Genomic DNA, 27,675 nt, shown 5'->3' on the forward strand with positions numbered 1-27,675 from the left:
AATGTCACCCTATCATGAAAGAATGAAACAGTCCTCGATCTCTTGATATAGCTACTCAATGAAAAAGTAGAATGTCGTCATCGAGACGAAGAGGAGAATGTACGAGTTCATTCAACATTTGTTCATCACAGTCGACTGCGAGGAAATATATAAAAAAAAATTGTCTTACAAAATACAGACGTACCTTTTTGAATGGAAAAAAGCTGATTCAACCAATACCATCAATCGTTTTCATTAGAATTAATGAATAAAAAAGAGTATAGTTTAACAAAACATTTCTCAACTTTATTCACGCCGTGATATATTTTCGTTGTAAAAAGTCAGTCTTATTCTTATTTTCAATCTTAATTTCCAACTCTTTGATATATTTCGTTGTAAAAAGTCAGTCTTATTCTTATTTTCAATCTTAATTTCCAACTCTGAAAGATTTCCTTCGCTCACATCGTGCCCTAAGTTTCCCATCTAAACCCTTAATCCGACCATACACGTTCTTCTTAAATTACATCTGGTTCACATCACATATCATTCAACGAACATATGATAAATGAATGTCAGTATGTTGTAAAAGCTAGTTTGAAATGAAACATCCCAAGTTAATTAAGGATACATGAACAGTTTCAGAATATTGTTATCTCATCGATAGGGTTTTCCAAATCCTGTTGAAATTCACGAAACACATATCTTCTGTGTAGAATGTATCCCTTATTCCACACGGCTTTAAAAACGTTTATCCACCTCAACCCTATACTGTGATATACCACCGTAAATGGTCTTATAGAAATAACCGTCCCCCCTTAAACCCATGTTTAAGTTACAGTACCCTAGTTAATTGTGAATTTAGGCTGCCGCTTTGGGAGACGATGTGGGTCACACGTGTCGAGCAAATGTTTTATCATTTTGAAAATGGTATTCATTGAATGAATTGAAATGTGGCTCTGAATAGTTTATCCAAAATTCCAACTTTCTCTTCATGTTGAGTGGCTGAGGGAAGTGGAATGTCACTTTGAATAGTTTATCAGGAATTCTAAAGTTCTCTCTAGACTGACGTGTTGACCAGTCAACCACGCAAACTTGTCTCGTTGGCAAAAGATCGTGAGGTTAACCCTTTTTATCCAACGATATTATAATGCATTTAAATGACACGCATCAAACCTTTCAAGGGTTAAAAGAGCGCGCGAACCCATAGTATTTCACAAGAAGTTCAGCTTTAAGCGAAATGATCTCGGCTCGTGACACATGCGCATGTGGGCACTGCTACTGACTGTTCACGACGTTTTGTAACATACGTGCTCACTCGTTTTCTTGTCCTTGATATTTACGTTTGTCTGTTTCAGCAACTAGACATTTTTGTAGGTTTCTTATTTGGTTGTTATTGCACTTCATCATGTCCTCCCCTTTTACCACCCCTGTTTATACCTGTGTGTTTTGTCAAAAGATATACATCTCCAAACCAGCTTTAGTTAGGCATCAAAGAAATTGCGGGTCTTCGTCTCAAGCAGTTACATGTAACACCTGTTCCAAAAGTTTCAATCGTAAAGACAATTTAGATTCGCATACGAAAACGTACCATTTACATGACAGAGATAATTTGACGTGTCAATTTTGTCATACCTTTCTTCCGAACTATCCCACCTATAGAAGTCATGTTTCTCACAATCATCGTGGTTCAAACAGTACTCAATCTGCGAGTACTAGCTCTGCTTCTACCAATCAAAAGTTTATTGTAGAACGTGTTCCAAATCTTTTCCTTCCACGAAAGCTCTCACGTCACACTTAAAACGAAACCATCTGTCTTCTCAAACTGGTCGTGGGGCAGACTCGGCAGCCAAACGCCGGAGTCCCAACGAGGCTTTGCAGGGGTGCTATTCCCGACAAGCATTAGGAGGCCGGGCTAGGGAATATGATTTCATTCCTCATGGTAGGGAAGGCCACGATCCATATTTCTATTTATTGAAAATTCAACCCATTGTTATTCAACATTTAGAATCTGAATTGACGCAAAAACGTGCCATCAAATGGGGCTTATGCGCCAATTTTAAACTCAGCAGGACTGGACCAACAGGCGAGAAAACTTATATCATGCCTTATTTCAGAACTAGAATGGAACCGGCTACTGTAGCCGACGATTTAGACACGCAATTCTTATCATACATGAATAAAATCATGAGAGATTTAGACAATTTTGAAGGGGATAGTTCCAATTTAAACTTTGAAGAGGTCATCAGTGTGAAATTATCCGTTGTGAAATTTCAACTTTTTCGCGGCTCTTCCTACATTCCCCTTCCAAGTCAGCTGCAATTGAAACATTCTCTGTTGAATATTAAAAACACAGAGGACGAGAAATGTTTTCTGTTTTGTGTACTGGCTCACCTGTACCCTGTTGGGTCAGAGCATGTGCGAGAACAAGTGCATTGTTTCACGGCAAATGAATCTAAACTTCACGTCAAGGGCTTTAATTTTCCCATGCCGTTGAAAGATATCGGTCGTTTTGAACCAGAACTAGGATAAACACTATAGAGAATTATATCTGTCACATGCAACTATGTGTTTAATTGACAAACATTTCATAAGAGCAAAATCATCTGCACTTCTTGTGTTTTTTATTTTTACTCCGTTTTGCAAAGTGCGCCAATGGCAGTGCTACTGACTCGATATCCGTCATTTGTAGCTAAATATGGCATCGCATAAAAGTGGTAAAGCGGAACTAAAGCGGAATACAATTTCTTCTTTTTATACAGATGGCTAATAAAACAATGCAATTCCTTTAAAAATGGTCGTGTTGCTTATTATCTGTAATTACTACCCATTGTCATGTTTAATTTCTAACCTTGATATCACTCCCAAATGTATTATTTGATTGTCTATCACATCATAACCTTCGTGAGGTGGTGACATGTTTAATAATAGAGTAAAGTTTCTGTTAAATAGCTATCTTGGCCACTTCTGAACTCAGTGTTTTCCTATGAAATAGCAAAAGCCAAATGAAAATAAAATTATTCTCTAATTTATATATTTTAAAGATGTTATGCCACTCATTGGACGGGATATAAGTGTAATAATACAAGTTCCTAGGATGTTTGTGTTATGCCATTTTTCAAGATTATTTTAATTATTCTTGGCATACACAGAAACACAGGAGGGAAATATCTAGGAGTATACACTCATGACATTGTACAATAGGCGATGATGTTCACACTATATATGTATGAGGGTATGTACAGTAATATAATTATACTATTATTTTGAATATTACTGAGTGTGTCATTAAACATCAAACAGAGAATATGATACACAACAGAGTTAAATGGGGTACAATTACATTTGTACGATTCAAGGGATTTCTAAGCCCCAATACCTCACAGCCCTCTGGCAACTGATGCGTGTATTTTTGTTTGTATTCTCAAGTTCCAAAGTCATTTTTTTGTAAATATCACTATAATGCAAGAATTTTGTGGTAACAATTATTCAAAATCACTCCATTTGATTATTGTGTACATGATGATAAAAGCAACTATTTTTTTTATTAATGTTGGAGGTGCATGTAACTGCTTCAAGGCATAGCAGATGCGGAATGTGAGAGAGTTAACGGTGAAACTCATTGAACCATTCCCTGTAGCTTATTGACATATATACATTGCCAGCAAAATGTCCTCATATATATGGAGAGACCATTAAATATTTTTTGGTCTCTGATACATATGGAATTTAAATAATATCATTAAATATGATTGAACTAATTAGAACCAAGTTTTCATAGGAAAACACTGTGTTCTGTAATTACATGGTCACAAGCCGTGGACATACAGAAGTCGGTCAGGACGATCTGTCATTACATGGTCACAAGCCGTGGACATACAGAAGTCGGTCAGGACGATCTGTCATTACATGGTCACAAGCCGTGGACATACAGATGGCGGTCAGGACGATCTGTCATTACATGGTCACAAGCCGTGGACATACAGATGGCGGTCAGGACGATCTGTAATTACATGGTCACAAGTCGTGGACATACAGAAGTCGGCCAGGACGTTCTGTCATTACATGGTCACAAGCCGTGGACATACAGAAGGCGGTCAGGACGTTCTGTAATTACATGGTCACAAGCCGTGGACATACAGAAGGCGGTCAGGACGTTCTGTAATTACATGGTCACAAGCCGTGAACATACAAAAGGCGGTCAGGACGTTCTGTAATTACATGGTCACAAGCCGTGGACATACAGAAGGCGCGCAGGACGTTCTGTAATTACATGGTCACAAGCCGTGGACATACAGAAGATGGTCAGGATATTCTGTAATTTCATGGTCACAAGCCGTGGACATACAGAAGGCGGTCAGGACGTTCTGTAATTACATGGGCACAAGCCGTGGACATACAGAAGGCGGTCAGGACGTTCTGTAATTACATGGTCACAAGCCGTGGACATACAGAAGGCGGCCAGGACGTTCTGTCATTACATGGTCACAAGCCGTGGACATACAGAAGGCGGTCAGGACGTTCTGTCATTACATGGTCACAAGCCGTGGACATACAGAAGGCGGCCAGGACGTTCTGTCATTACATGGTCACAAGCCGTGGACATACAGAAGACGGTCAGGACGTTCTGTCATTACATGGTCACAAGCCGTGGACATACAGAAGACGGTCAGGGCGTTCTGTAATTACATGGTCACAAGCCGTGGACATACAGAAGGCGGCCAGGACGTTCTGTCATTACATGGTCACAAGCCGTGGACATACAGAAGACGGTCAGGGCGTTCTGTCATTACATGGTCACAAGCCGTGGACATACAGAAGGCGGTCAGGACGTTCTGTAATTACATGGTCATAAGCCGTGGACATACAGAAGACGGTCAGGGCGTTCTGTAATTACATGGTCACAAGCCGTGGACATACAGAAGGCGGCCAGGACGTTCTGTCATTACATGGTCACAAGCCGTGGACATACAGAAGGCGGTCAGGACGTTCTGTAATTACATGGTCACAAGCCGTGGACATACAGAAGGCGGTCAGGACGTTCTGTCATTACATGGTCATAAGCCGTGGACATACAGAAGGCGGTCAGGACGTTCTGTCATTACATGGTCACAAGCCGTGGACATACAGATGACGGTCCGGATGTTCTGTAATTACATGGTCACAAGCCGTGGACATACAGAAGGCGGTCAGGGCGTTCTGTATTTACATGGTCACAAGCCGTGGACATACAGAAGACGGTCAGGACGTTCTGTATTTACATGGTCACAAGCCGTGGACATACAGAAGGCGGTCAGGACGTTCTGTAATAACATGGTCACAAGCCGTGGACATACTGAAGACGGTCAGGACGTTCTGTAAGTATATGGTCTGCACACATAATAATAAATGTTTGTGGGCGACTTACCCTGTTACATATTTACAATGGGAAAAATTACATATTTACACGCACACGTTCTGTTTACGTGCAACTATAATTATAGCCAATGTACAATGTAAAGTGGAAATTAACTTTTGGGATTAACATTTTTCAAATAATGGCAGTTTAGTGAATCTGGACATATACACGACATGGCTGCATGGTAATTAGCCTTTTGGCTCAAATGTTCATTCAGATGAGAACAGGTCGTTATTACGCATAGAAAAAAAGACAAGCTATATATTAGGTTTATTAAGTCATTTCTTCAAGCCTGATCATTCATTGGTATATTCATAGGCCCCACTAACAAGTAACACGTGTCATTTTCATCCAACGTGGTTAGCTGGCTAGTATTGACGAAACCGTTTTAGTACAAACCAACTAACAGATAAAGAAAACCTGACAACTCGGGTGTGTCATTGCCGGACGCAAGTCCAGTCCCATGTGATGAGGATCTGATGCAGGACATGCACTGCACATAACCAAACTATGCACCAGTATAACCACCAAAGGGGCAGTACTGATGTAGCTATGACGTAACCGTAATTTTCTTGATCAATCACAATCCGTGTAAATCTCTACGAGAAAGCTATGAGCAAAGTTTAAAATGAGTCTGACCTATTCAGGTTTACCACTGTTTATCATTTCAAGTATTTAAAACATGAGTGGTCTTGACCTACTCTGTTAACCAGTGCCCAACCCTCAGTTAATCTAGTTTGTAGACGGGCCGTGACCCGTCCCAGCTGATGGTGGCAGACGTGCAGGTTTGTACACTTCAAGGCGTGGGTGCACTGGGAACGTCCATCTGCATACTTGAAACATGTTGTAGGAGTAGTCTGTTCTTTCTTCTTCCAGGTAAGACCTTTGTACAGTCCACTCAACTAAAGTCCGGATCAGGTGAGGTCCTTGTGTTACCACAATACACCAGAGGACCAATGGCTTATTTTGCTATGAGGTCTGCATATCTTTACTGTTGCCATTACCCCCTAACGCGAAAGGGCAAAGGCAAATATGAAAACATATGTTTCTTTAAGTAATTATGACGGAAATTAAATGAAGTATAGTACCGTGGTGGTTTCGAATGCAACATCTATCATCTCTTGTTTATACCAGACTCTTACACATCAGCACAATGCACGTGCGTTTCATGGGAATGGTTGCCCTAGTGGGCGTGGCCTATGGTGTGGTGGTACTGAAAGAGGCATCTTATCTGAGACTCCCCAACCGTAACGGCCAGTACGTCGTCAACAGCAGAACAGCCAGGGAGAGCGCCTATGATGATGCCAGGAGTTACCTCTATGTTGTTGGTGAGTCCAGCATTTCGTATACCTTGCTGTTCTGCTGATGCAGTTTTGGATACATTATTAAAGAATACGAGCGACAGATGCCCCTTTTTTACATGTCAGTTTTGTTTTGTCAGGCCGTGACACGGCTATGTTGCACATCATCTCCCTCGCTGACCCCGCCAACCCGCAGGAAGTCTACACTCACAATTTCGACGTCGCCGCCGACGGCCGTCCTCTGGATGTGGAGCTGTGTCGGGCGGCAGGGGTTACACCCACACTGGCCGTCACCTTTGACGGCCAAGATTCTGTGGCTTTTGAGGGACATCTGGTTCTTTACAATCTGTTTGAGAGCAGCTCAGATACACTCACTCCCCTCAACCCAACAGATCCCAGGATTACCGGTCAGTTGAATATCTTGGTAACTTAATGTAGTCCCATCACCATTTTCAGAATACTATGCAGATTTACCTACGATCGTAACATATGTTTCTAGGTCCGTCAGCACCATACCCGTGCTCGTGGCTTTTAATACAAGTGGTTATCGTCTGAGACCTGCATCACTTCGGGCTTCATCCGCACATTAAGCTGACACACCGTGATATAATAGGAATACAGTTCAAAGCGGCGTTAAACCTGAGAACGTGCTGTCTCATGGTAATTTTTCCTTAAAATAGAATGGAAGAATTGAGAACAAATGATGACATCAGAGTTGCTAGCGTTCCAAGATTCAGGTGCAGTGTGTACTAAACATTTCAATTCAATTAATCACATAATCATATCTAATAATCATAAATGATATCATTACAAATAATTGTCATAACGTCGTGGTTTCTTATGACATAACAACTCAGAATATAAATCAATAAGCATTTCGCTTCAATCTTATAACATATCAAAAAATCACCATTACATTATACACAAAATAGATCAGGATGAAACTTTAAATAACGGCACAATAACAAACATGATTCACCACGCCAATGTCAGCTGAAATAATGCAACATTAATGATAGACGTATTTGTAGATATATTACGGTAATGCAGTTTCGCGCATTACCGTAGTTCTTCTAATACAATTGTTATTTAGCTACTATATACAGAGCTCGCATACGAGCATTGTGCATTCAACTAGGGGGGAGGGGGTCAAGCGTGGCGGCACGGCGTCGGCTGGCGAGCTGGTGTGGGGAAGGAAGTTACTGCTTCTTCCCAGCCAGGAGCCTTCTGGCTAGGTCGAGCTCTCCTGGAGGAAGAGCTCGGAACAGTGCGGTGGTGAGGCGGGCGGCGGCGTTGGTGATGAAGAGCGGGCTGACTGGGAGATCACAGTCGACCAGGAACTCCGAGAGATCCTGGTAGCTGTGGATCTCGTGCTCAAACCTTTCTTCATCCCAGTACTGCACCAGCACCAAGGGTGGGCGTGGGCGGTTGCTGGGGTAAATCTTGCCGTTCTCATTCTGGTAGAGTCAGGGGAGAAGATACTTTTCCTCTTTCTCTTTTTTCTTCCCGTGGCCAGTCCCTACCGGCGTGCGGAAGGGCTCCTCCCCTCTGGATTCGAGAGGAGCGAGTTCCAGTGCAGCTGTCGGGGGCTGAGGGGTGGTGGAAAGGCTCTCCTGGATCTCCATTGGGGTGATTGGTGGAGCCTTCATCACTGTAGGCGGCCTGGCCTTCTGTACCGGGCGTGGTGCAGCAGGGGTAGGGGCCGGGGTCTTCTTCTCCTTAGGCTTGGTCTTGGCCGGAGCCTTGACCAGAGGCCTTTTCCTTTGGCCTAGGTCAAAGGAGATGGAGAGGGTGGATGAGTTGGACTTGTACGAAGTCCGGAGGGAGTAGTACCCAACCCTGTAAGCCAGCAAGGGCTCCAGGATGGCAACTAGCTCCCTAGGTAGCGATAGAGCGATATCTCTCATGGTAGAGCGTGGGTTGCGAGCTAGGAAGGACACGTCTGCACGGGGCGAGTGTCCACTCACTTGGTAGTTACTTACTTACTTATATTGGAGATTTTACGTGCGCTTTCCGACTGCAGCGTATTTCGCACACGGGCCCGGCCAAGCCATTTAATGTGTTTCCGAAAAGGGGAAAAAGTTGTTTGGCAATCCAGTAGGGGTGTTTTAGTGGTTGCTTATATAGAATTTTGGAAATTTTGAGATTTGGAAAAAATGCCAAAAGGGTTTTGGGGGCGAACTAAGGGACCTGAGTATGGGATTTTGTTAGTTTGATTATGTGGTTTGGTTTTGGTAGTTTATTGGGGTTTTAAATGCGATTTATTAGTCCTGTTTTGATTAAGTATACGCCTAAGGCTTTGAATTTTTCTATTTTATTTTGTGGGTTTAGGATTGCTCCTAGAGTAAGAGCCTTATTTAGATTTAGGTTGGTTTGTAGTGTAGTTCGGTGTGTTAGGTAGTGGGTGCAGTGTATGAGTGCGTGTTCTGGGGTTTCTTGTTGTTTGCAATGTGGGCAGGTTCCTGTTGCGTGTTTTCTTATTATTTTGAGGTGGTTATTTAGGTTGGTATGTCGTTTGGAGTTTAGTAATTACTCTGTCGATTTTTTTGGACGGATGTAGAATTTTTGGTTTGGTTAGCGGTTTTTTGAGAACCTTTTTGATTTGGCTATTTGAGTTTTGATATAGGTTATGCCATTTTTTGGTGATTTTTTGTTTGTTGACACTTTTAACTTCTGATTTGGAGATGGGTAGGTTTAAGCTTATTTCTGGGATTTTAAGGGATAGTTTAGCTGCTTTATCGGTGTTTTCATTGCCGTATATTCCTACGTGGGCGGGAATCCAAATGAATACTATTTGTTTGCCTGCCTTAGTTAAATCGTTTGAGGTTTTTAGTATTTGATTTATTAGTTCAGGGCGGTTTTTGGTGTTTTTATTTTGGAGGGCTTGTAGTCCACTGAGCGAGTCGGTAAGCATTAGGATTTTTTGTTGTTTTTTAGATTGTTGATTATGAAGGGCTGAGGCCATGCCCTTTAGTTCGGCCGTGAATATTGATTGGTTGTTTGGGAGTCGGAAGAATTGTGTGGTTTTAGTTGGTTGTGTGGTATGGACTCCGAAACCTGTGTGTTTGGAGATCGGATCTGAGGATCCGTCCGTGTAAATGTGACACCAATTTGGCCAATTTTCTTGTATGTATGCTAGTGTGGTAGTTTTAGCTATGTTTGGGTCGGTTTGTTTATTTATTTGGCTAGCTAGTGTTGTGTCTATTTTGGGTATTTCAAGTTTAGGGGTGAAGATATTTGATTGTTTGCAGTTTTGTTTAAGATTTTTAATTTGGTGTTCATTTAGGTAGTTGGTTATTCTTTGGGATATTGGGGTAAGTAAGGGGTGTCCACTTGGAAGTCTTACTTACTTACTTACTTTTGAGATTTAACGTGCGCTTTCCGACTGATGCGTATTTCGCACACGGGTCTCTTGGTAGTCTTACTTACTTACTTTGGAGATTTAACGTGCGCTTTCCGACTGATGCGTATTTCGCACACGGGCCCGGCCAGGCCATTTAATGTGTTTCCGAAAGGGGCGAAAGTGGTAGTTACTTACTTACTTACTTATATTGGAGATTTTACGTGCGCTTTCCGACTGCAGCGTATTTCGCACACGGGCCCGGCCAAGCCATTTAATGTGTTTCCGAAAAGGGGAAAAGTTGTTTGGCAATCCAGTAGGGGTGTTTTAGTGGTTGCTTAAATAGAATTTTTGAAATTTTGAAATTTTGAAAAAATGCCAAGAGGGTTTGGGGGACGAACTAAGGGACCTGAGTATGGAATTTTGTTAGTTTGATTATGTGGTTTGGTTTTGGTAGTTTATTGGGGTTTTAAATGCGATTTATTAGTCCTGTTTTGATTAAGTATACGCCTAAGGCTTTGAATTTTTCTATTTCATTTTGTGGGTTTAGGATTGCTTCTAGAGTAAGAGCCTTATTTAGATTTAGGTTGGTTTGTAGTGTAGTTCGGTGTGTTAGGTAGTGGGTGCAGTGTATGAGTGCGTGTTCTGGGGTTTCTTGTTGTTTGCAATGTGGGCAGGTTCCTGTTGCGTGTTTTCTTATTATTTTGAGGTGGTTATTTAGGTTGGTATGTCCTGTTTGGAGTTTAGTAATTACTCTGTCGATTTTTTTGGACGGATGTAGAATTTTTGGTTTGGTTAGGGGTTTTTTGAGAACCTTTTTGATTTGGCTATTTGAGTTTTGATATAGGTTATGTCATTTTTTGGTGATTTTTTGTTTGTTAACACTTTTAATTTCTGATTTGGAGATGGGTAGGTTTAAACTTATTTCTGGGATTTTAAGGGATAGTTTAGCTGCTTTATCAGCGTTTTCATTGACGTATATTCCTACGTGGGCGGGGATCCAAATGAATACTATTTGTTTGCCTGCCTTAGTTAAATCGTTTGAGCTTTTTAGTATCTGATTTATTAGTTCAGGGCGGTTTTTGGTGTTTTTATTTTGGAGGGCTTGTAGTCCACTGAGCGAGTCGGTAAGTATTAGGATTTTTTGTTGTTTGTTAGATTGTGGATTATGAAGGACTGAGGCCATGCCCATTAGTTCGGCCGTGAATATTGATTGATTGTTTGGGAGTCGGAAGGATTGTGTGGCTTTAGTTGGTTGTGTGATGTGGACTCCGAAACCTGTGTGTTTGGAGATCGGATCTGAGGATCCGTCCGTGTAAATGTGACACCAATGTGGCCAATTTTCATGTATGTATGCTAGTGTGGTGGTTTTGGCTATGTTTGGGTCGGTTTGTTTATTTATTGTGCTAGCTAGTGTTATGTCTATTTTGGGTGTTTTAAGTTTTGGGGTGAAGATATTTGATTTTTTACAGTTTTGTTTAAGATTGTTTATTTGGTGTTCATTTAAGTAATTAGTTATTCTTTGGGATATTGGAGTAAGTAGAGGGTGTTTTCGAGCTAGGGCTTGGTTTTTTGGGCTTATATTTTTGTTTATTAGGCTTTGAATTAGGGGGTTGGATTGAGACGCGGCCCAGAAATTTAGGGTTAATTGTTCCCTACGTAGACGTAGTGGCATTTCTCCTGTTAAGGCCTGGAGTGAAGTGTAGGAGGTGCCATGTTGAGTGCGTGTTATTAGTTTTAGAGCCTGATATTGGATTGAGTCCAGTTTTTTGCTTAGGGATTGGTTTAGGGTGTCGTATATGGCACATCCGTAGTCTATTTTAGATCTAATAAGTGATATATAGAGTGAGAGGAGGGTGTCCTTGGAGGCCCCCCAGTTTGAGCCAGTGAGGCATCTTAGCGTATTTAGATCTTTGCTACATTTAGTTATTAGATTATTTATGTGAGCGTCCCAGGAGAGATGTTCATCGAAAATTAGTCCTAATAATTTGGTTTGTTTTAGGAATTGGATTGGTTTGTTGTTTAGCTGGAGTTTTGGGGAGGCGGGTTACATGTTTTTTGTGTTTAAATACTATTCCTGTAGTTTTTTCCGAGTTAAGGGAGAAGCCCCATTTTTAAGCCCATTGCTGTATTTTGTTTAGAGATTTTTGAAGTAGGTTTGGGGCCATTTTAATGCTTTTTGTGCGGATCCAGAGGGCTCCATCATCCGCGAATTTAGATGTGTTTATTATAGGGGATAGGCCCTCGTATAGATCATTTATCATTATATTGAAGAGTGTGGGGCTGAGGATACTGCCCTGGGGAGTGCCATTTTCTAGGGGACATTGGTCCGATAGCGTTTGGTCTATACCCACGGTTATTTTACGGTTGTTTAGGAAGTCTTGGATGTAGTTTATTATTTGACCTTTGAGTCCTATTTTTTGTAGTTTTTGTATTAGCCCGTCGTGCCATACCATGTCGAAAGCTTTGGAGAAGTCTAAGAAGATGCCTGTAGTATATTGTTTGCTGAGTTGTCCTGTTTTAATGTCCTGCTCTAAACGGGCGAGGTTATCTAAGGTTGAGCGGCCAGGAGTGTAACCACTTTGATCTGGGTTTATGATGTTATTTTGAGTTAGGTAATGTTGTAGTCTGTTTTTAGCCATAGATTCCATTACTTTACATAAGTTTGATGTTAAGGAAATTGGTCTATAGGAGTTAGCCTGATTAGCTGGTTTATTAGGTTTAGGGATTGGTATGACTAAGGCCTGTTTCCAGGGAGTAGGTACTTGTCCGTTTTGATAGATGAGATTGTATAATTTAAGTAGTGCTTGGAGTAGTTTAGGGGGGAGTTTTTTAATTATTTGGTAGGAAGTTAGGTCCAATCCTGGGGCTGTGCCCTTTTTCCTGTTTTGGATGTCGTAGAGTAGCTCCTCCATTGTGTAAGGGTGGTTTATTTCTAGGTTGTCATTATTTGGTTCTTTGGTGGATTTGTTTTCTGTTTTAAGTTTATCTTGAAATTTTTGGCTAAAGTTGTTGTTACTGCTTACGGCCGAAAAGTGGGGTTTGTTGAATTATTAATGTTAGGTGTTTTTTTATGACGTTTTAAGCCTCTAATGGCGTGGATTTTGCGCCAGACCGTTCTGGCGTCTGTACGGTTATTTATTTCTTCACAGAATTTTTTCCAGTTTCTGGTTTTAGATATTTTGACTAGACTTTGAACTTGGTGGTTTAGTTCGTGAGCTATTTTTAGATGTTTATAGTCGCGTTTGGCTTTATTGAAGGCTGATTTACGTTTACGTCTAGTTTGTTCTATTTCCTCGTTCCACCATGGTACTGTTGGTTTGCCTGTTTTAGTTGTTTAAAAAGGGATGGAGGTTTTGGCTGCTTTTATTATGTAATCTGTTAGGTGTTTACAGTAGATTTCTGGATCATTATTTTCTAATTCGTTTAAATTAGCCTGATTGCAGATCACTTGAAATTGGTCCCAGTTAGCTTGGTTATAACGGAATTTTGGTTCTTGATTTTCTGTTTGTATTGGTACGTTTGTATTTCCTATGGTTATGTTTATGGGGAAGTGATCACTACCTAGTGGGACATCGTGTACTTCCCATTGAGTACTTTGGGCTAGATCTGCGGTGCATATAGTTAGGTCGATATCCGACATTTTTTGGCTAATCTTATCGTACCTCGTGGGTTGGTTGTTATTTAGGAGTACTAGGTCGTTTGTGTCTATCCATTCGGATATTAGTTTGCCATGATTATCTATTTTATCATTTATGCTCCAGGTAGGATGGTGAGCGTTAAAGTCTCCTAGGAATATAGTGGATTTGTTGCTTATTTGGAGTAGCTTATTTAGATCCTCAGGTTGGACTTTTTGTTCTACCCAGTGGTATATATTAATGATGTTTATCTTTTTGTTATTTAATTTGATTTGAATGCCGTTAGCTTCTAGGTTTGGCGTGTCTATCTTTATTTCTTCGTAGTTTATATCTTTCCTGATGTATATAATCAGTCCTCCTGCGGCTCTACCTGTTTTTGGTTTAGCTCTATCTGTTCTAACTGAGTTATAGTTCGGTAGTGTAAATTTGGATTTTTTGGAGAATTTAGTTTCCTGAATACAAGCAATATGTGGGCCTTTATCTCGTTTAAATTTACCTTTTTGTTCATTGCCGTGGGAGGTGAGTCCATGGTAGTCTTACTTACTTACTTACTTACTTTGGAGATTTAACGTGCGCTTTCCGACTGATGCGTATTTCGCACACGGGCCCGGCCAGGCCATTTAATGTGTTTCCGAAAGGGGCGAAAGTGGTGTGTGCAACCCAAGAGGGGGCTTTAGGGGTTGCTTATATAGAATTTGGGAATTTTGAGATTTGGAATAGATGCCGATGGGGTAGGGGAGGAGAACTAAGGGAGCTGGGTATGGTGGATGTTTGTGTGTTTATGTAATTTTGATTTGGTGGATTATAGTGTTTTTAGATGCGTTTTATAAGTTCCGTTTTTATTAAGAATACGCCTAAGGCCTTGAAGTTTTCTAGTTTATTTTGGGGGTTTAGTATTGCTTCTAGAGTGAGAGCCTCGTTTAGATTGAGGGTGGTTTGTAATGCGGTTCGATGTGTTAGGTAGTGTGTGCAGTAGATGAGTGCGTGTTCTGGGGTTTCTAGTTGTTTGCAGTGTGGGCAGTTACCTGTAGTATGTTTTTTTTATTTTTTTTAGTTGGTTATTTAGGTTGGTGTGTCCTGTTTGGAGTTTAGTGATTACTCTGTCGATTTTTTTTGATGGATGGTGAATTTTTGGTTTGGTTAGTGGTTTGCTGAGTACTTTTTTGATTTGGCTATTTGAGTTTAGATATAGGTTATGCCATTTTTTGGTGATTTTTTGCTTATTTACACTTTTAATTTCTGATTTTGAGATGGGTAAGTTTAAGCTTATTTCTGGGATTTTGAGGGATAGTTTAGCTGCCTTATCGGCGTTTTCATTACCGTATATTCCTACGTGGGCGGGTATCCACAAGAAGGTTATTTGTTTGCCTGCGTTAGTTAGGTCGTTGGAGCTTTTAAGTATTAGATTTATTAATTTAGGTCGGTTTTTGGTATTTTTGTTTTGGAGGGCTTGCAGTCCACTTAGGGAGTCGGTAAGTATTAGGATTTTATTGTGGTTTTTGGATTCTTGACTATGGAGGGCTGAGGCCATGCCCATTAGTTCTGCCGTGAATATTGATTGGTTGTTTGGGAGTCGGAAGGATTGTGTGGTTTTAGTTGGTTGTGTGGTATGGACTCCGAAACCTGTGTGTTTGGAGGTCGGATCTGAAGATCCGTCCGTGTAAATGTGACACCAATTTGGCCAATTTTCGTGTATGTATGCTAGTGTGGTGGTTTTAGCTATGTTTGGGTCGGTTTGTTTATTCATTTGGCTAGCTAGTGTTGTGTCTATTTTGGGTATTTTAAGTTTAGGGGTGAAGGTATTTGATTGTTTGCAGTTTTGTTTAAGATTTTTAATTTGGTGTTCATTTAGGTAGTTGGTTATTCTTTGGGATATTGGGGTAAGTAAGGGGTGTTTACGGGCTAGAGCTTGGTTTTTGAGGCTGATATTTTGGTTTATTAAGTTTTGGATTAGAGGGTTTGATTGGGATGCGGCCCAGAAATTTAAGCTTAGCTGTTCCCTGCGTAGACTTAGTGGCATTTCTCCTGTTAAGGCCTGAAGTGAAGTGTAGGAGGTGCCATGTTGGGTGCGTGTAATTAGTTTGAGAGCCTGATATTGTATTGAGTCAAGTGTTTTAGATAGAGAGTTGTTTAGGGTGTTGTATATGGCGCAGCCGTAGTCTAGTTTTGATCTAATAAGTGATATGTAGAGTGAGAGGAGGGTATCTTTGGAGGCTCCCCAGTTTGAGCCAGTGAGGCATCTTAGGGTGTTTAGGTCTTTACTGCATTTAGTTGTTAGGTTTTGGATGTGAGCATCCCAGGTGAGATGTTCATTGAAAATAAGTCCTAAGAATTTGGTTTGTTTTTGAAATTTGATTGTTTGGTTGTTTAGCTGGAGGATTGGGGAGGCGGGTTTCATGTTTTTATGTTTGAATACTATTCCTGTTGTTTTTTCTGAGTTAAGGGAGAAGCCCCATTTGTCAGCCCATTGTTGTATTTTATTAAGAGATTTTTGGAGTAAATTTTGGGCCATTTTAATGCTTTTAGTGCGGATCCAGAGGGCTCCATCATCCGCGAATTTGGATGTGTTTATTTTAGGGGATAGGCCCTCGAAGAGATCGTTTATCATTATATTAAAGAGTGTGGGGCTGAGGATACCGTGGTAGTTGTTGTTGTTGCATTAGGTGTTTAAGAGGTCGCCTTCTGCCTAGGCAATTTCGGCTGACCTGTCCCTCTTTGGGACTCCTGTGTGTGAGAAGGGTTCACATATCTATTGTGAGTTCGGTGTTCACATAATTTCTGTTTTTGCATTGATATGATTTCTATTTTCTTATATTGATATGATTTCATTTTTATCCTTGGCTGCTCTGTTTATATACGTTCGATCAGCTGTCCATCTCTCAGAAATAGAGTTAGTTTGGCCTTCGCTATTGCATCTCTTGGCTTTAGGAGATCTATGACAGATAGCGGATCTAACTGCAATTCTTGTTTTAACCTAGCCCGGGCTGGGGCATGGTCTTGACATTCTAGTAACAGGTGGTAAATGGTTTCAGCCTGATTGCGAGATGAACAAACCTTGTCATAGTGCTTTTTGTGACCAAGTCTGAGGCGTGAGATAGCAGTTTCAATTTTCCTTTCATTTAAGTATGAGTTTGGCTTTTGTTGGACCTTGGGTTGAATTTTGTATAGCCATCTGCCGATCTTACTTGCGTCCCATTTGGTTTGCCATCTTTTTGCTATGGAGGCTTTGATTTTGCTTTTTATCTCTAGTTTACTAAAGGGAATAGGCTGTATATCCGCTTTGTCTAGAGCTAGCTTCGCCAGTGAGTCTGCTTTTTCATTTCCATGAATATCTATGTGAGAGGGGATCCAACACAGCTCCACCTGTTGCCCTTGGTCCGATAGTTTTGTATATTCGTATAGAATATTGTTGACTGTGTTTGGCCTGGAGTTTGAGTTTCTTCCACTGATGGCCTGAAGTGTACTTAGCGAGTCTGATAGGACGACTGCCTTTGCTTCCGGGAGTTCCGGTATGAGTTTGAGTGCATGATGAATTGCTTCCAATTCAGCCGTGAATACTGACTGACCATCGGGCAAGCGAACTGAATGTGCTTGGGGTTTGGAGCTGTGGATATGGATCCCGTAACCAGCACTGTTGTTGATAGGATTCTTGGATCCATCAGTGTATATATGGGCCCAGCTGTCCCAGGTAGTTTGAATTTTAGTAATAGCTACTGATCGTAGTAGGGTTGGGTTTTCTCTTTTAGTGACTTCTGATGTTAAAGCAGTGTCAACTTTGGGAGTTTGTAAAGTCCAGGGAGGGTGTAACCCTTTGTAGTGACTTTCTGGAGGCTGAATGTCATCGCAATTGTGACTTCGAAAGAGTTCACGTACTTATATCCCAGATGGCTCTAGTGAGGGATTTTTTTCGAGCTAGGGCTTCATCTCGAGCGTTTTTGTCTTGCCATATCTTTTTAACCAAAGGGTTTGATGTTCGTCCCCAGAACGATAATATTGCCTGCTCTCGTCTTAGTTTCAATGGGAGTTCTCCCGTTTCTACTTGTAGTGCTTCTAGTGAGGTGCCTGTCGCTGCGCCTGTGGCCAGTATTAGGGCTTTGTATTGTATTCTGTCTAGTCGCCTCAAGACAGTATTTGATGCTGAGTGAAAAGCCTCACAACCATAGTCAATTTTTGATCTGATAAGAGCTTTGTAGAGGTCCAGCTGAGTGTCCCTCGATGTGCCCCAAGATGTGCCTGAAATTGCCCGTAATACGTTCAGGTCTTTTTGACATCTGTTTTCCACATATTCTATATGCTTGCGCCAAGTGAGGTGTTGATCAAGGATAACTCCAAGAAATATTGCAGATTTTTCGAATTTGATAGGTTTGCCTTTTATGGAGACACGGGGTATCATAGCATCTTTCCCCCGGCGTTTGAATAGAACTCCAACAGTTTTTTCACTTGAAAGGGTGAATCCCCATTTATTGCACCATTGATCTACTCCGTCCAGGGCTGACTGGAGTTTTTTTCTGATTTGTGAGATATCTCTGTGCTTTACCCATATTGCTCCGTCATCAGCGAACTTAGAAGTTTGGGTAGGAGAGTTGACATGGTCAAAAAGATCATTGATCATGATATTAAACAGGGTTGGGCTTATAATGCTGCCTTGTGGCGTGCCATTGTCCAGTGCCATAGGATCCGATCGATTGTTCCCTATTTTAACTGAAAGCGACCTGTCTTGCAGGAAGCTGTCTATGAAGTTTGCCATGTTCCCTTCAACTCCATTTTGTGATAGTTTTGAGAGGAGTCCGTCATGCCATACCATGTCGAAGGCTTTGCTGAAGTCCAGAAATACTGCGGCTAGGTATTGTCTGTTTAATTGGGCTTTTTTTATTTCATTTTCCAGTCTTAGAATATGATCTAGACACGAGTGTCCCTTCCTGAAGCCACTTTGGTCAGGTTTTATGTGGTTGCCAGTTTCAAGATGATGCATGAGCCTTTTTGTAACCATGGCTTCGATGGCTTTGCACATGAGATCGGTCGATAAGAGTTTGGTAGGGCTTCGTCTTTCCCTTGCTTTAGCAGCGGGATAACCGCAGCATGTTTCCATGCTTTTGGGACTTCTCCTTTGGACCATATCGTGTTATACAACTCAGTGAGTAAGCCTTTGGTTTGATCAGGTAGGTTTTTCAATATCCCGTAGCTGGTTGTGTCAAGACCAGGTGCTGTGCCTTTTCTATGTTGTATCGCATCATCAAACTCTGTCACAGTAAATGGTATATTGTATACCAGATGCTTCCTTTGCGGCCGTTTTGAGATCTTAGGCATAAGCATTTTTGCCTGTTTGAATTCTTCGCTGCAATTTGTGTTGCTGCTGACAGATGAGAAGTGCTCAGCTAGAATGTTGGCCTTTTCTTTGACTGTATGGGCGTTGGCAAACTTGGGAATTTTTGTGGGTTTACGCTTACCCCTGATTGCGTGTATTTTGCTCCAGACTGTTTTAGCATTTGTTTTCTCATTAAGGGATTTGCAGAAGGTCTGCCATGACTCTTTTTTAGAATCGTCTATGAGTTGTCTTACTTTCGTCCTGGCTGCTCGGACTTGGGCAAAGGCTGATTTATCCCTTTTTGACCTATTTAGGGCTTTCTTTCTCACTCTCCTAGCTTTTGCTATTTCCCTGTTCCACCATGGTCCCGGCGTTTTGCCAGTTTTGTGGTCTTTTTTTGGAATTGATTTTTCAGCTGCGGCAATAATTGCTGAGGTGAGATTTTGGCAAAAAAGATCAGGATCATCCGAGGCAATTTCTGAGGACTTGAATGATACACATTCCTTCCTGAATTTAGGCCAGTCAGCCTTTGCATAGTCCCATGTGGGCTGAGGATTGGGCTGTTCCTCTAATTGTGGTGGGCTACCTATGTAGGTGAGTCAAACTGCACCTACTGATATAGTGGAGGGACGCATAGCAAACTCTGATTGGTTTAGTTTTGAAAACATTATTTTAATTTATTGTCACCATTACTTCCTTTGTTATGTCATGTGTTGTTCCGGGTTGATACAATATTCTCATAGAATACCTAACTAATGTCTACCTATAGTGGATAAAGGTAATAAAAGAAACAAAGGCTGGCGTTTAGTTGAGCCGTCGGCATTTTAGACTGACCGCCGACTTGTCAAGGGGATTACCGTTATTGGTCAGCGTGTAAATCTAGAATTGACACGCAGCCATTGACTGTAATGCGAACGGACATCTATTGTCTAATTTATGTCTCGCGGCATGCTTTTACAACCTAAGTGAGTTACTGCCATTTATGTGAGATGTCCGAGATTTGACTGTAAAGATACGTGAGTTAATTTTATAAATTTTGAATATTATTTTTATATTTTGATATGAATTATTAAGCAAGTTTGCGCACTATAACAATACCCCTCTGTCTCGAGAAGCTTTTGTCTTCAAAAGCAAAAATAATGATCTATGAGAATATTGTTTACAAAAATACTTATAAAGAGACAATTATTGTCTTGAACCATCTTGATGAGGTTCTCACGTGTAAAAAAAAATGCAAGGAACATATTGAATCATATTAATGATGAAGGTAGTCCTCCATAGGAAGGACCTCATACAAACCATGATGAGAGATGAGGATGTTTGTGGCAAAAGGTTGCGAGAGTATGACGTTTATACGTCTTGCCATCAATGGTGAGATTCTAACTGAAAGCGGAATCTTCAACGATTGCTGGGTAAGCTTGTTAGAAATTCTGAATTTTGGCCAGGTAACGTTGAGAGTAGGTCTAAGGTAGCTTGATATGTACAAATTTTTGACAATGGAAGGTGGGTGAATATCCCAATATGATGGACACAATGAGAGAGACATTATTGGCACTAGTTCGCATAGAGAACCAGTAGTAAGTTCTAACGAGATCAAAGTATGGTTTGATTTCTTAGTGAATACTTTATATAGGATAACCAAAAGCAGTACGAATGATATGGAAATAACTATCATAGGAATGTGGTCATACATTGTATTAAGAATAGTATAGACATTACTGGGTGGGGGTGGAGTGGGATCATGATATTCGAACGATGGGATAGGAGTGGATTTTACTGAAACAGTAGCTTGAAGGATGGTGATAGTGGCAGTTAAAGCTCTTATCTTAAAGAACATCCAAATAATTGCAGCTATGGCTAGGACTGATAGAACTGCCGCACCTAAAGGAATGATGGAGCTAAGATCAAACCAGGAAGATTTAACATTAATTTTACCATCCAAAAGGGAGTCTGTTAGACTCTGAAAGATAACCTCATTCTTTTTAACACTTGTAGCCATACGTTTAAGACTAAGGTGATCCTTGTGGTCATTAGCAATAACTTTAGCAAACTGGTGTGTATAAAAATGAAAATCAGGAATCTTGACATTTACTGGTTCATTATCAAGGGTATTACCAACAGCCGTATCTAAAGTAGAGTCTTCAAAAAAATGCTGCAATAAAGCTAAGTTTACAGGATGTAGGTAGGTGATATCCTGGTGGGTAAGGTTTTGACATGTTCCCATGTGTGCAGGAAATGTGAGGTCTTGTGTTGAGATAGAACACAAGCATGGTAGTTTTATCATGCAAAAGGAACAACCCGTGATGATTCTTTGTCCATCAGGGCAAGTGAGTGTTAGTAATGGAGAGTTATGTACAAGTAATTTTGAAGTGGTGATTTCAATTAGTTGTGACTTTTGTTTTTGCATAAGGAACCTAAAATTACACTGTGCTTTAATTTCTGCTTTATTATTGCTATATAATGCCATTTCACATGAAGTATGTGTTCTGGTTGCTAATGTAAGTCTAAATGGACAGTGTAACGTAGAAGTGCCATAGCATTGAGAAAGTTGGTCCATACCGAGAGTATGCGCACTATAACAAACCCAACTAGTACTCACTGACTCCTTGGTAATCAGTCTTCAGGTCCACAATAATAAGCTACAATAATCGTATGGGTCTCCCTCTTGTCATAAATGCTGTTCTTCATAATAAATCAGCAGTCAATAACTTTGAAGAGCTTGATATGAAAGAATATAATCCTATCAATATAGTTGTGACCTGTAATATGATCTGTTCCCGTCCAGTGGGAGCCCATCCTGACAACATGAAGTTCACTAGCGACTGTCGTCGTCTGGTCGTATCTAACGAGGGGGAGCCCCGGGTCGTCGAGGGCACCTTCTATGACCCCGAGGGGACAGTTTCTGTGGTTACATTCTCCACAACGCCTGGCGCTATACCAACAGTCACAACCATCGACTTCAGAAAATTCGACGAACAGAGTGAACTTGTGTAATTTCAAACTGCAAAAGACATTCTACTTATATACTGTTTACAAAAGTAGGGGAGCGTGAACTATAAATGCAAATACCAAGTGTTAGAACAAACGTTTTCGTCTGTGAAACTAAACACCAAAACACATCCTACAGTTTGCACGCACTGCACGCAGTAGCACCACACACGTGCTTAATGCGTCATTTCTGATTTTGACAGAAGGCCAAATAATCTCTGTGGACAATTGTTTCTGTCAATTTTACTGATTCGGCTTATCATTCAGTTGTTATTTACTTGATTTCATTCATTGTTTTGTGTATGAACAAGCGAAGTTGCGTTTGCAAAGCGCGGAGCATCTTTAGGCTGCTGACATGAACGAAACTGGCAGAAGTCAGCGTGCAATGGCCAATGCGTTCAATGTTTCATAGCCTATGATTAGCAGACTATGGAACAGGTACCAAAAAACAAATAGTTGACGATCGACCCCGTTCAGGGCGTCTCAATTAAATGACAAGAGCGAAACATCGATTGATCGGAAACCAAGCTGAGCTCAAAGGGCGAATCCAATTGCTGCAAACTTAAACTGGAATATGAGATACGGACGATTAGAAATCATCAACATGCACACTATCTCCCTGCTCGACGACCACGTATTGTGGCATCCCTTACAAATCGCCATTGTGCTAACAGATGTCAATGGTGAATACAACCTCGAAACTTGGGTAATCATCCCTGGTCACGTGTCATGTTTTTCACTCCACCTTCTTTGCGTGGTAGTATCCGGACGTCGAAATGAGCGTAAAACCAATGTCCACCTGAGAACCCACGACAGATTTGGCATTGGGTCAGTTTTGGTGTGGGGTTGCATCACTATGACTAAACGAACCCCACTCAATATTGTGCAAGGAAACGTCACTGGACAGTGTTATGGGGACACCCTTTGTTGTCCCGTTTGCAAGCTGTGTGGGTCGACGTTTTGTCTTCCAGGGCAACTCCCATGCTCACCATGCTCGAATCATCAATGCTCACCCCAGCAGCACAACACCCATAGAATGCCATGGCCAGCAATGAGCCAAAACCTTTTTCTCAAATCGCTTTTGGGAGACTCATACGCAGTATGCCTCGTCGAGTGAATGAATGTTTGACAAATCATTGTGGTATTACGCACTACTGAACCGAAAATGTCAACTTTGAAATTTCCCATCTAACCCCGATCATCATTCAAGATTGTTGGTGGTCATGACCTCTACTGTCATACTACATACACTACTGCTTGTAACGTGTTCCAAATTCATTCATTCATACAACTGTTACTAGAAGCTAATATATCTTACAATTTGGGACATTTTAAGTTATTTCCGGGTATCCCCTACTTTTAGAATAGTATATTAGTATGTTCTAGCCTTTCTTAGTGAATTTAACATACACTTGTATATGGTGCATTTTGAGGATTACCTGAATCAATGTGCGTATTTCATCGTCTCTCACTAATTTTAAGATAACTTCTTTCAGCCCGATACTTGATAAGGGCGTCCGCTACTGGCTTCGCCGTGACCCTAATGACCCTAGCAACATCATCCAGTTCTCCCAGAACGTGGAGCCGGAATATGTGGCCATCTCACCCAGCAATGGGTTCGCTTACATTACCCTCCAGGTAAGTCAACATGTAACAACCCCATTAATGTATATATCTGTGTCTAAACAAGTACATTTGTTTAAGTGAGTGAGAGAACTTTGAACGTGGTGGCATCTTGATTGTATAAGAATGGCCATATGGAAGAAACGTATTTCTAACATTTCAGCGTCTGTTTTGATATGCCTCTGCACGTTGTTTTTTTATGCGCCCGTCACATCACATGTAGAGAATGACATCATGCCTTTGGGAGAATGCTTGTTCGAACAGACGTATCATAAAAGTGCCATGTAATATTATGTTACATAGAATAGATATTATGGGAACATGAAATGATACACGAGAAGATCATTCTAGGAAAATAATGCTATCGCGAGGATCGACCTGGAGAACTCGGTGATCACCAGCCTTTACGCAATGGGTAACAAGTCCTGGGAATTCCTCACCTTGGACGCAAGCGACAGAGACAACGGTGAGCACAATGACGTAGACTCAAATTGTGTTGGATTTCGTTTGGCTTACTCACACCAGTTCTGCTTTACGTGAAACTAAAAACTTACATATGTAAGTATACCATAACTGTTTAACACAAGACTACATGTAAACTAGTTTTTATTACGTTGGCAGCATATTTCGTCTGCTATTAGCGGAGAGATTGACGATATGGGCTGTAGTCAGGATACACATACATCCCTTGTTCCTCAACTGATTGGCTGATTCCCAACCCCCAAGGGATGTATTTGTATTCTGACTACAACCCATATCGTCAATCTCTCTAATATATACGGGTTGGGAATCACCCAAAGGATCTGACAGTTTATGAAATAAACGATTTACAGTCGAGAAATGTCATAGATCGATTATCGCATACACCACCTCGGTGACTTTAATACAACATTGGTGACACAAACTTGTCTGTTGTTGGAGTCAGTATACATACACTGATCTTGTACATGTTTGTATATGTCAGTCACTCAAGGAGCAAGATTTCTGGATATTGTACTTATATCAAGGGGATTGCAGGTATCGCGATGGCATCGAGGAAAATCCGCAGCTTGTACCAGCCCGACAAAGTCGCCTTCTTCACATGGGGGGCTGATATACCTTACCTGGTGACAACTGACGAGGGGAGACCAACCAACATCCCCGGGGTCACCTTCCAAGACTACGCTAGAGCGGCATCACTGAGTATGTACAGTCGACTTCAATAACAATATTTCCGTTGATACTCGTCAACGTAACATAAAAAACATGCACCAGTATCTTATTTTAAAGACTTGTCCACAAGGTGTCTATCTACCTCGAATATAGGTGATACTGACTGATCACCATATGCGCTCACTGTCCACAAGGTGTTTATCTACCTCGAATATAGGTGATACTGACTGATCACCATATGCGCTCACTGTCCACACGGTGTCTATCTACCTCGAATATAGGTGATACTGACTGATCACCATATGCGCTCACTGTCCACAAGGTGTTTATCTACCTCGAATATAGGTGATACTGATTGATCACCATATGCGCTACCTGTCCACACGGTGTCTATCTACCTCGAATATAGGTGATACTGACTGATCACCATATGCGCTCACTGTCCACAAGGTGTTTATCTACCTCGAATATAGGTGATACTGATTGATCACCATATGCGCTACCTGTCCACACGGTGTCTATCTACCTCGAATATAGGTGATACTGACTGATCACCATATGCGCTCACTGTCCACAAAGTGTCTATCTACCTCGAATATAGGTGATACTGACTGATCACCATATGCGCTCACTGTCCACAAGGTGTTTATCTACCTCGAATATAGGTGATACTGACTGATCACCATATGCGCTCACTGTGTCCACAATATTTTTAAACAATTGTTTATATCATGCCATATTTGTTCTTCTAGTTCTAAATATTTCCGATATGTTGTTAATTGTTCCGTTTATCGCTTATTTAAAGCTCTGCACGCTAACGTCGAACCCATTCGACAGAGGTGTCACTTCCCGTGCATCTAATGTCGAACCCATTCGACAGGCGGATAGCATAACGACACCCCAAAATAAAACTCGCCATATCTATTTACCAAGAAGGCTTTGCGTAACATTTAAATTACGTATGGCATGCATAAGTGCTCAGCTTGCCCAATATCAAAACATTCAGTAATTTATTTACCTCAAAAAGAAAATATCGGGAGTTAAAAAAGTTACGGCCAAACTTCTCGGCACACAACTACCAGAAACGGCCATTGTTGACTTTTGGCACTTCACGTTGAGCGGCATGCACTCCGATATTTTCTTTATAATTTCATCATTTTTCCTATTCGATCATAATTTTTTGTTTGCTGACGAAAGGAAAACCCTCATGTTCCTAAATTTCTAAAAATTAGCAACTTTCGGTGTAGCTAATTGTAAACAACAACAATCTGAATCGTAACATCATCGATTGGATGGAACTTGTACGATCATGGCAACGGCGGTAAACAAACATCTCCACATGCATAGTTATCCCGTTAGACTATTACAATCATTTTTTTACATGTAACTTAATTTTCTAGAATCATTTACACGTATGTATAAATCTTTGTAAAAAAAAAACATTTTTGAAGAGTTTGCAAATGATTTCGTTTGATAAACTTTCGGACACATTGACAAGCCGACAAACGTTAGAGATACGTTTGGGCGTGGCCTAACTCGCGATTTGTTGAATTGAACAAAGTCAACAAACACTGCGAAAAATTACAAATATTGGATGATACGCAAAATCTGAACTGATATACATTCTAGGTAAACCATTCAATAGCAAAATAATGCAGTTTACGAGAAATAACCAATATACTTGCAACTTTAGGTATCATTTCTGAAACCGGAAGCACGTACCGCATGTGACACATGACGGAAAAATATGCAAAAGTTGGTAAGCTATCATAAAGAAATTCCGAAATAGATTCAAATTCAAAAGAAAATACATAATTTACTATTTTTCGTCAACTATTTACTATTTATTGATCTGGAGAGCAGTCTTCACTCCTATTTGTTTCATATTTCTTCGTGATTGTCGCCATCAAATGTGTAAGTCTAAATCCGAAACCGTAATGGATTTCACGCTCGATGATTTTAACTTTAAAATGTTTTCTGAAAACGACCGCAACGGACAGAGATATAACGTATTGATATGCCATAATAATAACAACATAATATTGTTATTGGTCTAACATTACAAAAAGAACAATTTAAAATATTAAAGATGTTGAAAACTTTCTGAGAGCCTCCCGTCCTCTGAACCGATTAAAATTTTGGTACACGACGAGGTAGTGGAATATATATAGATTCTAGGCTCCTATATATATATGTGATTTTGTACCCAAAACAAATTAAATTGTACCCAAAATACTTTGTGAATTTGTACCTAAGAAAATAAGACAATAGATCTATAATTATATTTATGTTTTCATGTAGATGAACAGAACACATAAAAAAATATTTCATCAAGTTCATAATATGATTATGACTGTGATCTTTGAAATTGATTGTTTAGTTTTGAGAGAAAATTGACGTCTTGTCACTGAAGAAGAGGCCAGTTTAGTTGGTTAAACCTAAGTTAGGATGTATTGTTTTGATAGGAAAGTGTTATTATGTTAAGTTTAAGACACCAAAATTAATGTATATCTTTGAAATAATTCTAGGTAGATCTACAAAATCCCATACCCATTTGGGTACCAAATCACTAGAAATTTTGGGTACCAAAGTCACCACTATACATTTCAACTGGTTTTCGTAAATCAATGGGATAATTTTTTTTTGTCTGAATGATTCCTTTTCTCATTTTAAGACAAGAATTTGTTTTACATAACAAAACAGGCAGATCTACACGGATCACGTTTTGTCCTAAAAGTATATACAAATGTGAAAAATATGGACACCTCAGAAATGAGGGCTTATAAAGTTATAATTCTACCTAACTTGTCACATGGTTTGACTTAGGTCTATCTAAGAAAAGTCCTTATGAAAATCTTTTTTTAATTTTTTTATGACACTGACATTTCTGGCACTTAGACAAAGAGTTTTCAAGCAAAGACATATGTTTTTGAATGAAAACATGACTTTCCTTT

The 27,675-nt window shown here is 40.5% G+C and overlaps 1 protein-coding gene across 1 annotated transcript in view; it reads left to right on the forward strand.

The window, feature by feature from the left end:
- Positions 1-6,315: 6,315 nt before the first annotated feature.
- Positions 6,316-27,675, forward strand: part of LOC124121073 (mesenchyme-specific cell surface glycoprotein-like) — a 28,209-nt gene continuing 6,849 nt past the window's right edge. Inside the window, exons 1-7 of the mRNA XM_048396557.1 lie at positions 6,316-6,350; positions 6,509-6,702; positions 6,816-7,082; positions 21,744-21,948; positions 23,443-23,584; positions 23,921-24,035; positions 24,587-24,751. Coding sequence (XP_048252514.1) covers positions 6,331-6,350; positions 6,509-6,702; positions 6,816-7,082; positions 21,744-21,948; positions 23,443-23,584; positions 23,921-24,035; positions 24,587-24,751 — 1,108 coding nt within the window. The 5' untranslated portion in view covers positions 6,316-6,330. The remainder of the gene's footprint in view (positions 6,351-6,508; positions 6,703-6,815; positions 7,083-21,743; positions 21,949-23,442; positions 23,585-23,920; positions 24,036-24,586; positions 24,752-27,675) is intronic.

This window comes from Haliotis rufescens, unplaced genomic scaffold (genome assembly GCF_023055435.1).
Source record: "Haliotis rufescens isolate VD_foot unplaced genomic scaffold, xgHalRufe1.0.p SCAF_1, whole genome shotgun sequence".
NCBI classification, from domain to species: Eukaryota; Metazoa; Mollusca; class Gastropoda; order Lepetellida; family Haliotidae; genus Haliotis; species Haliotis rufescens.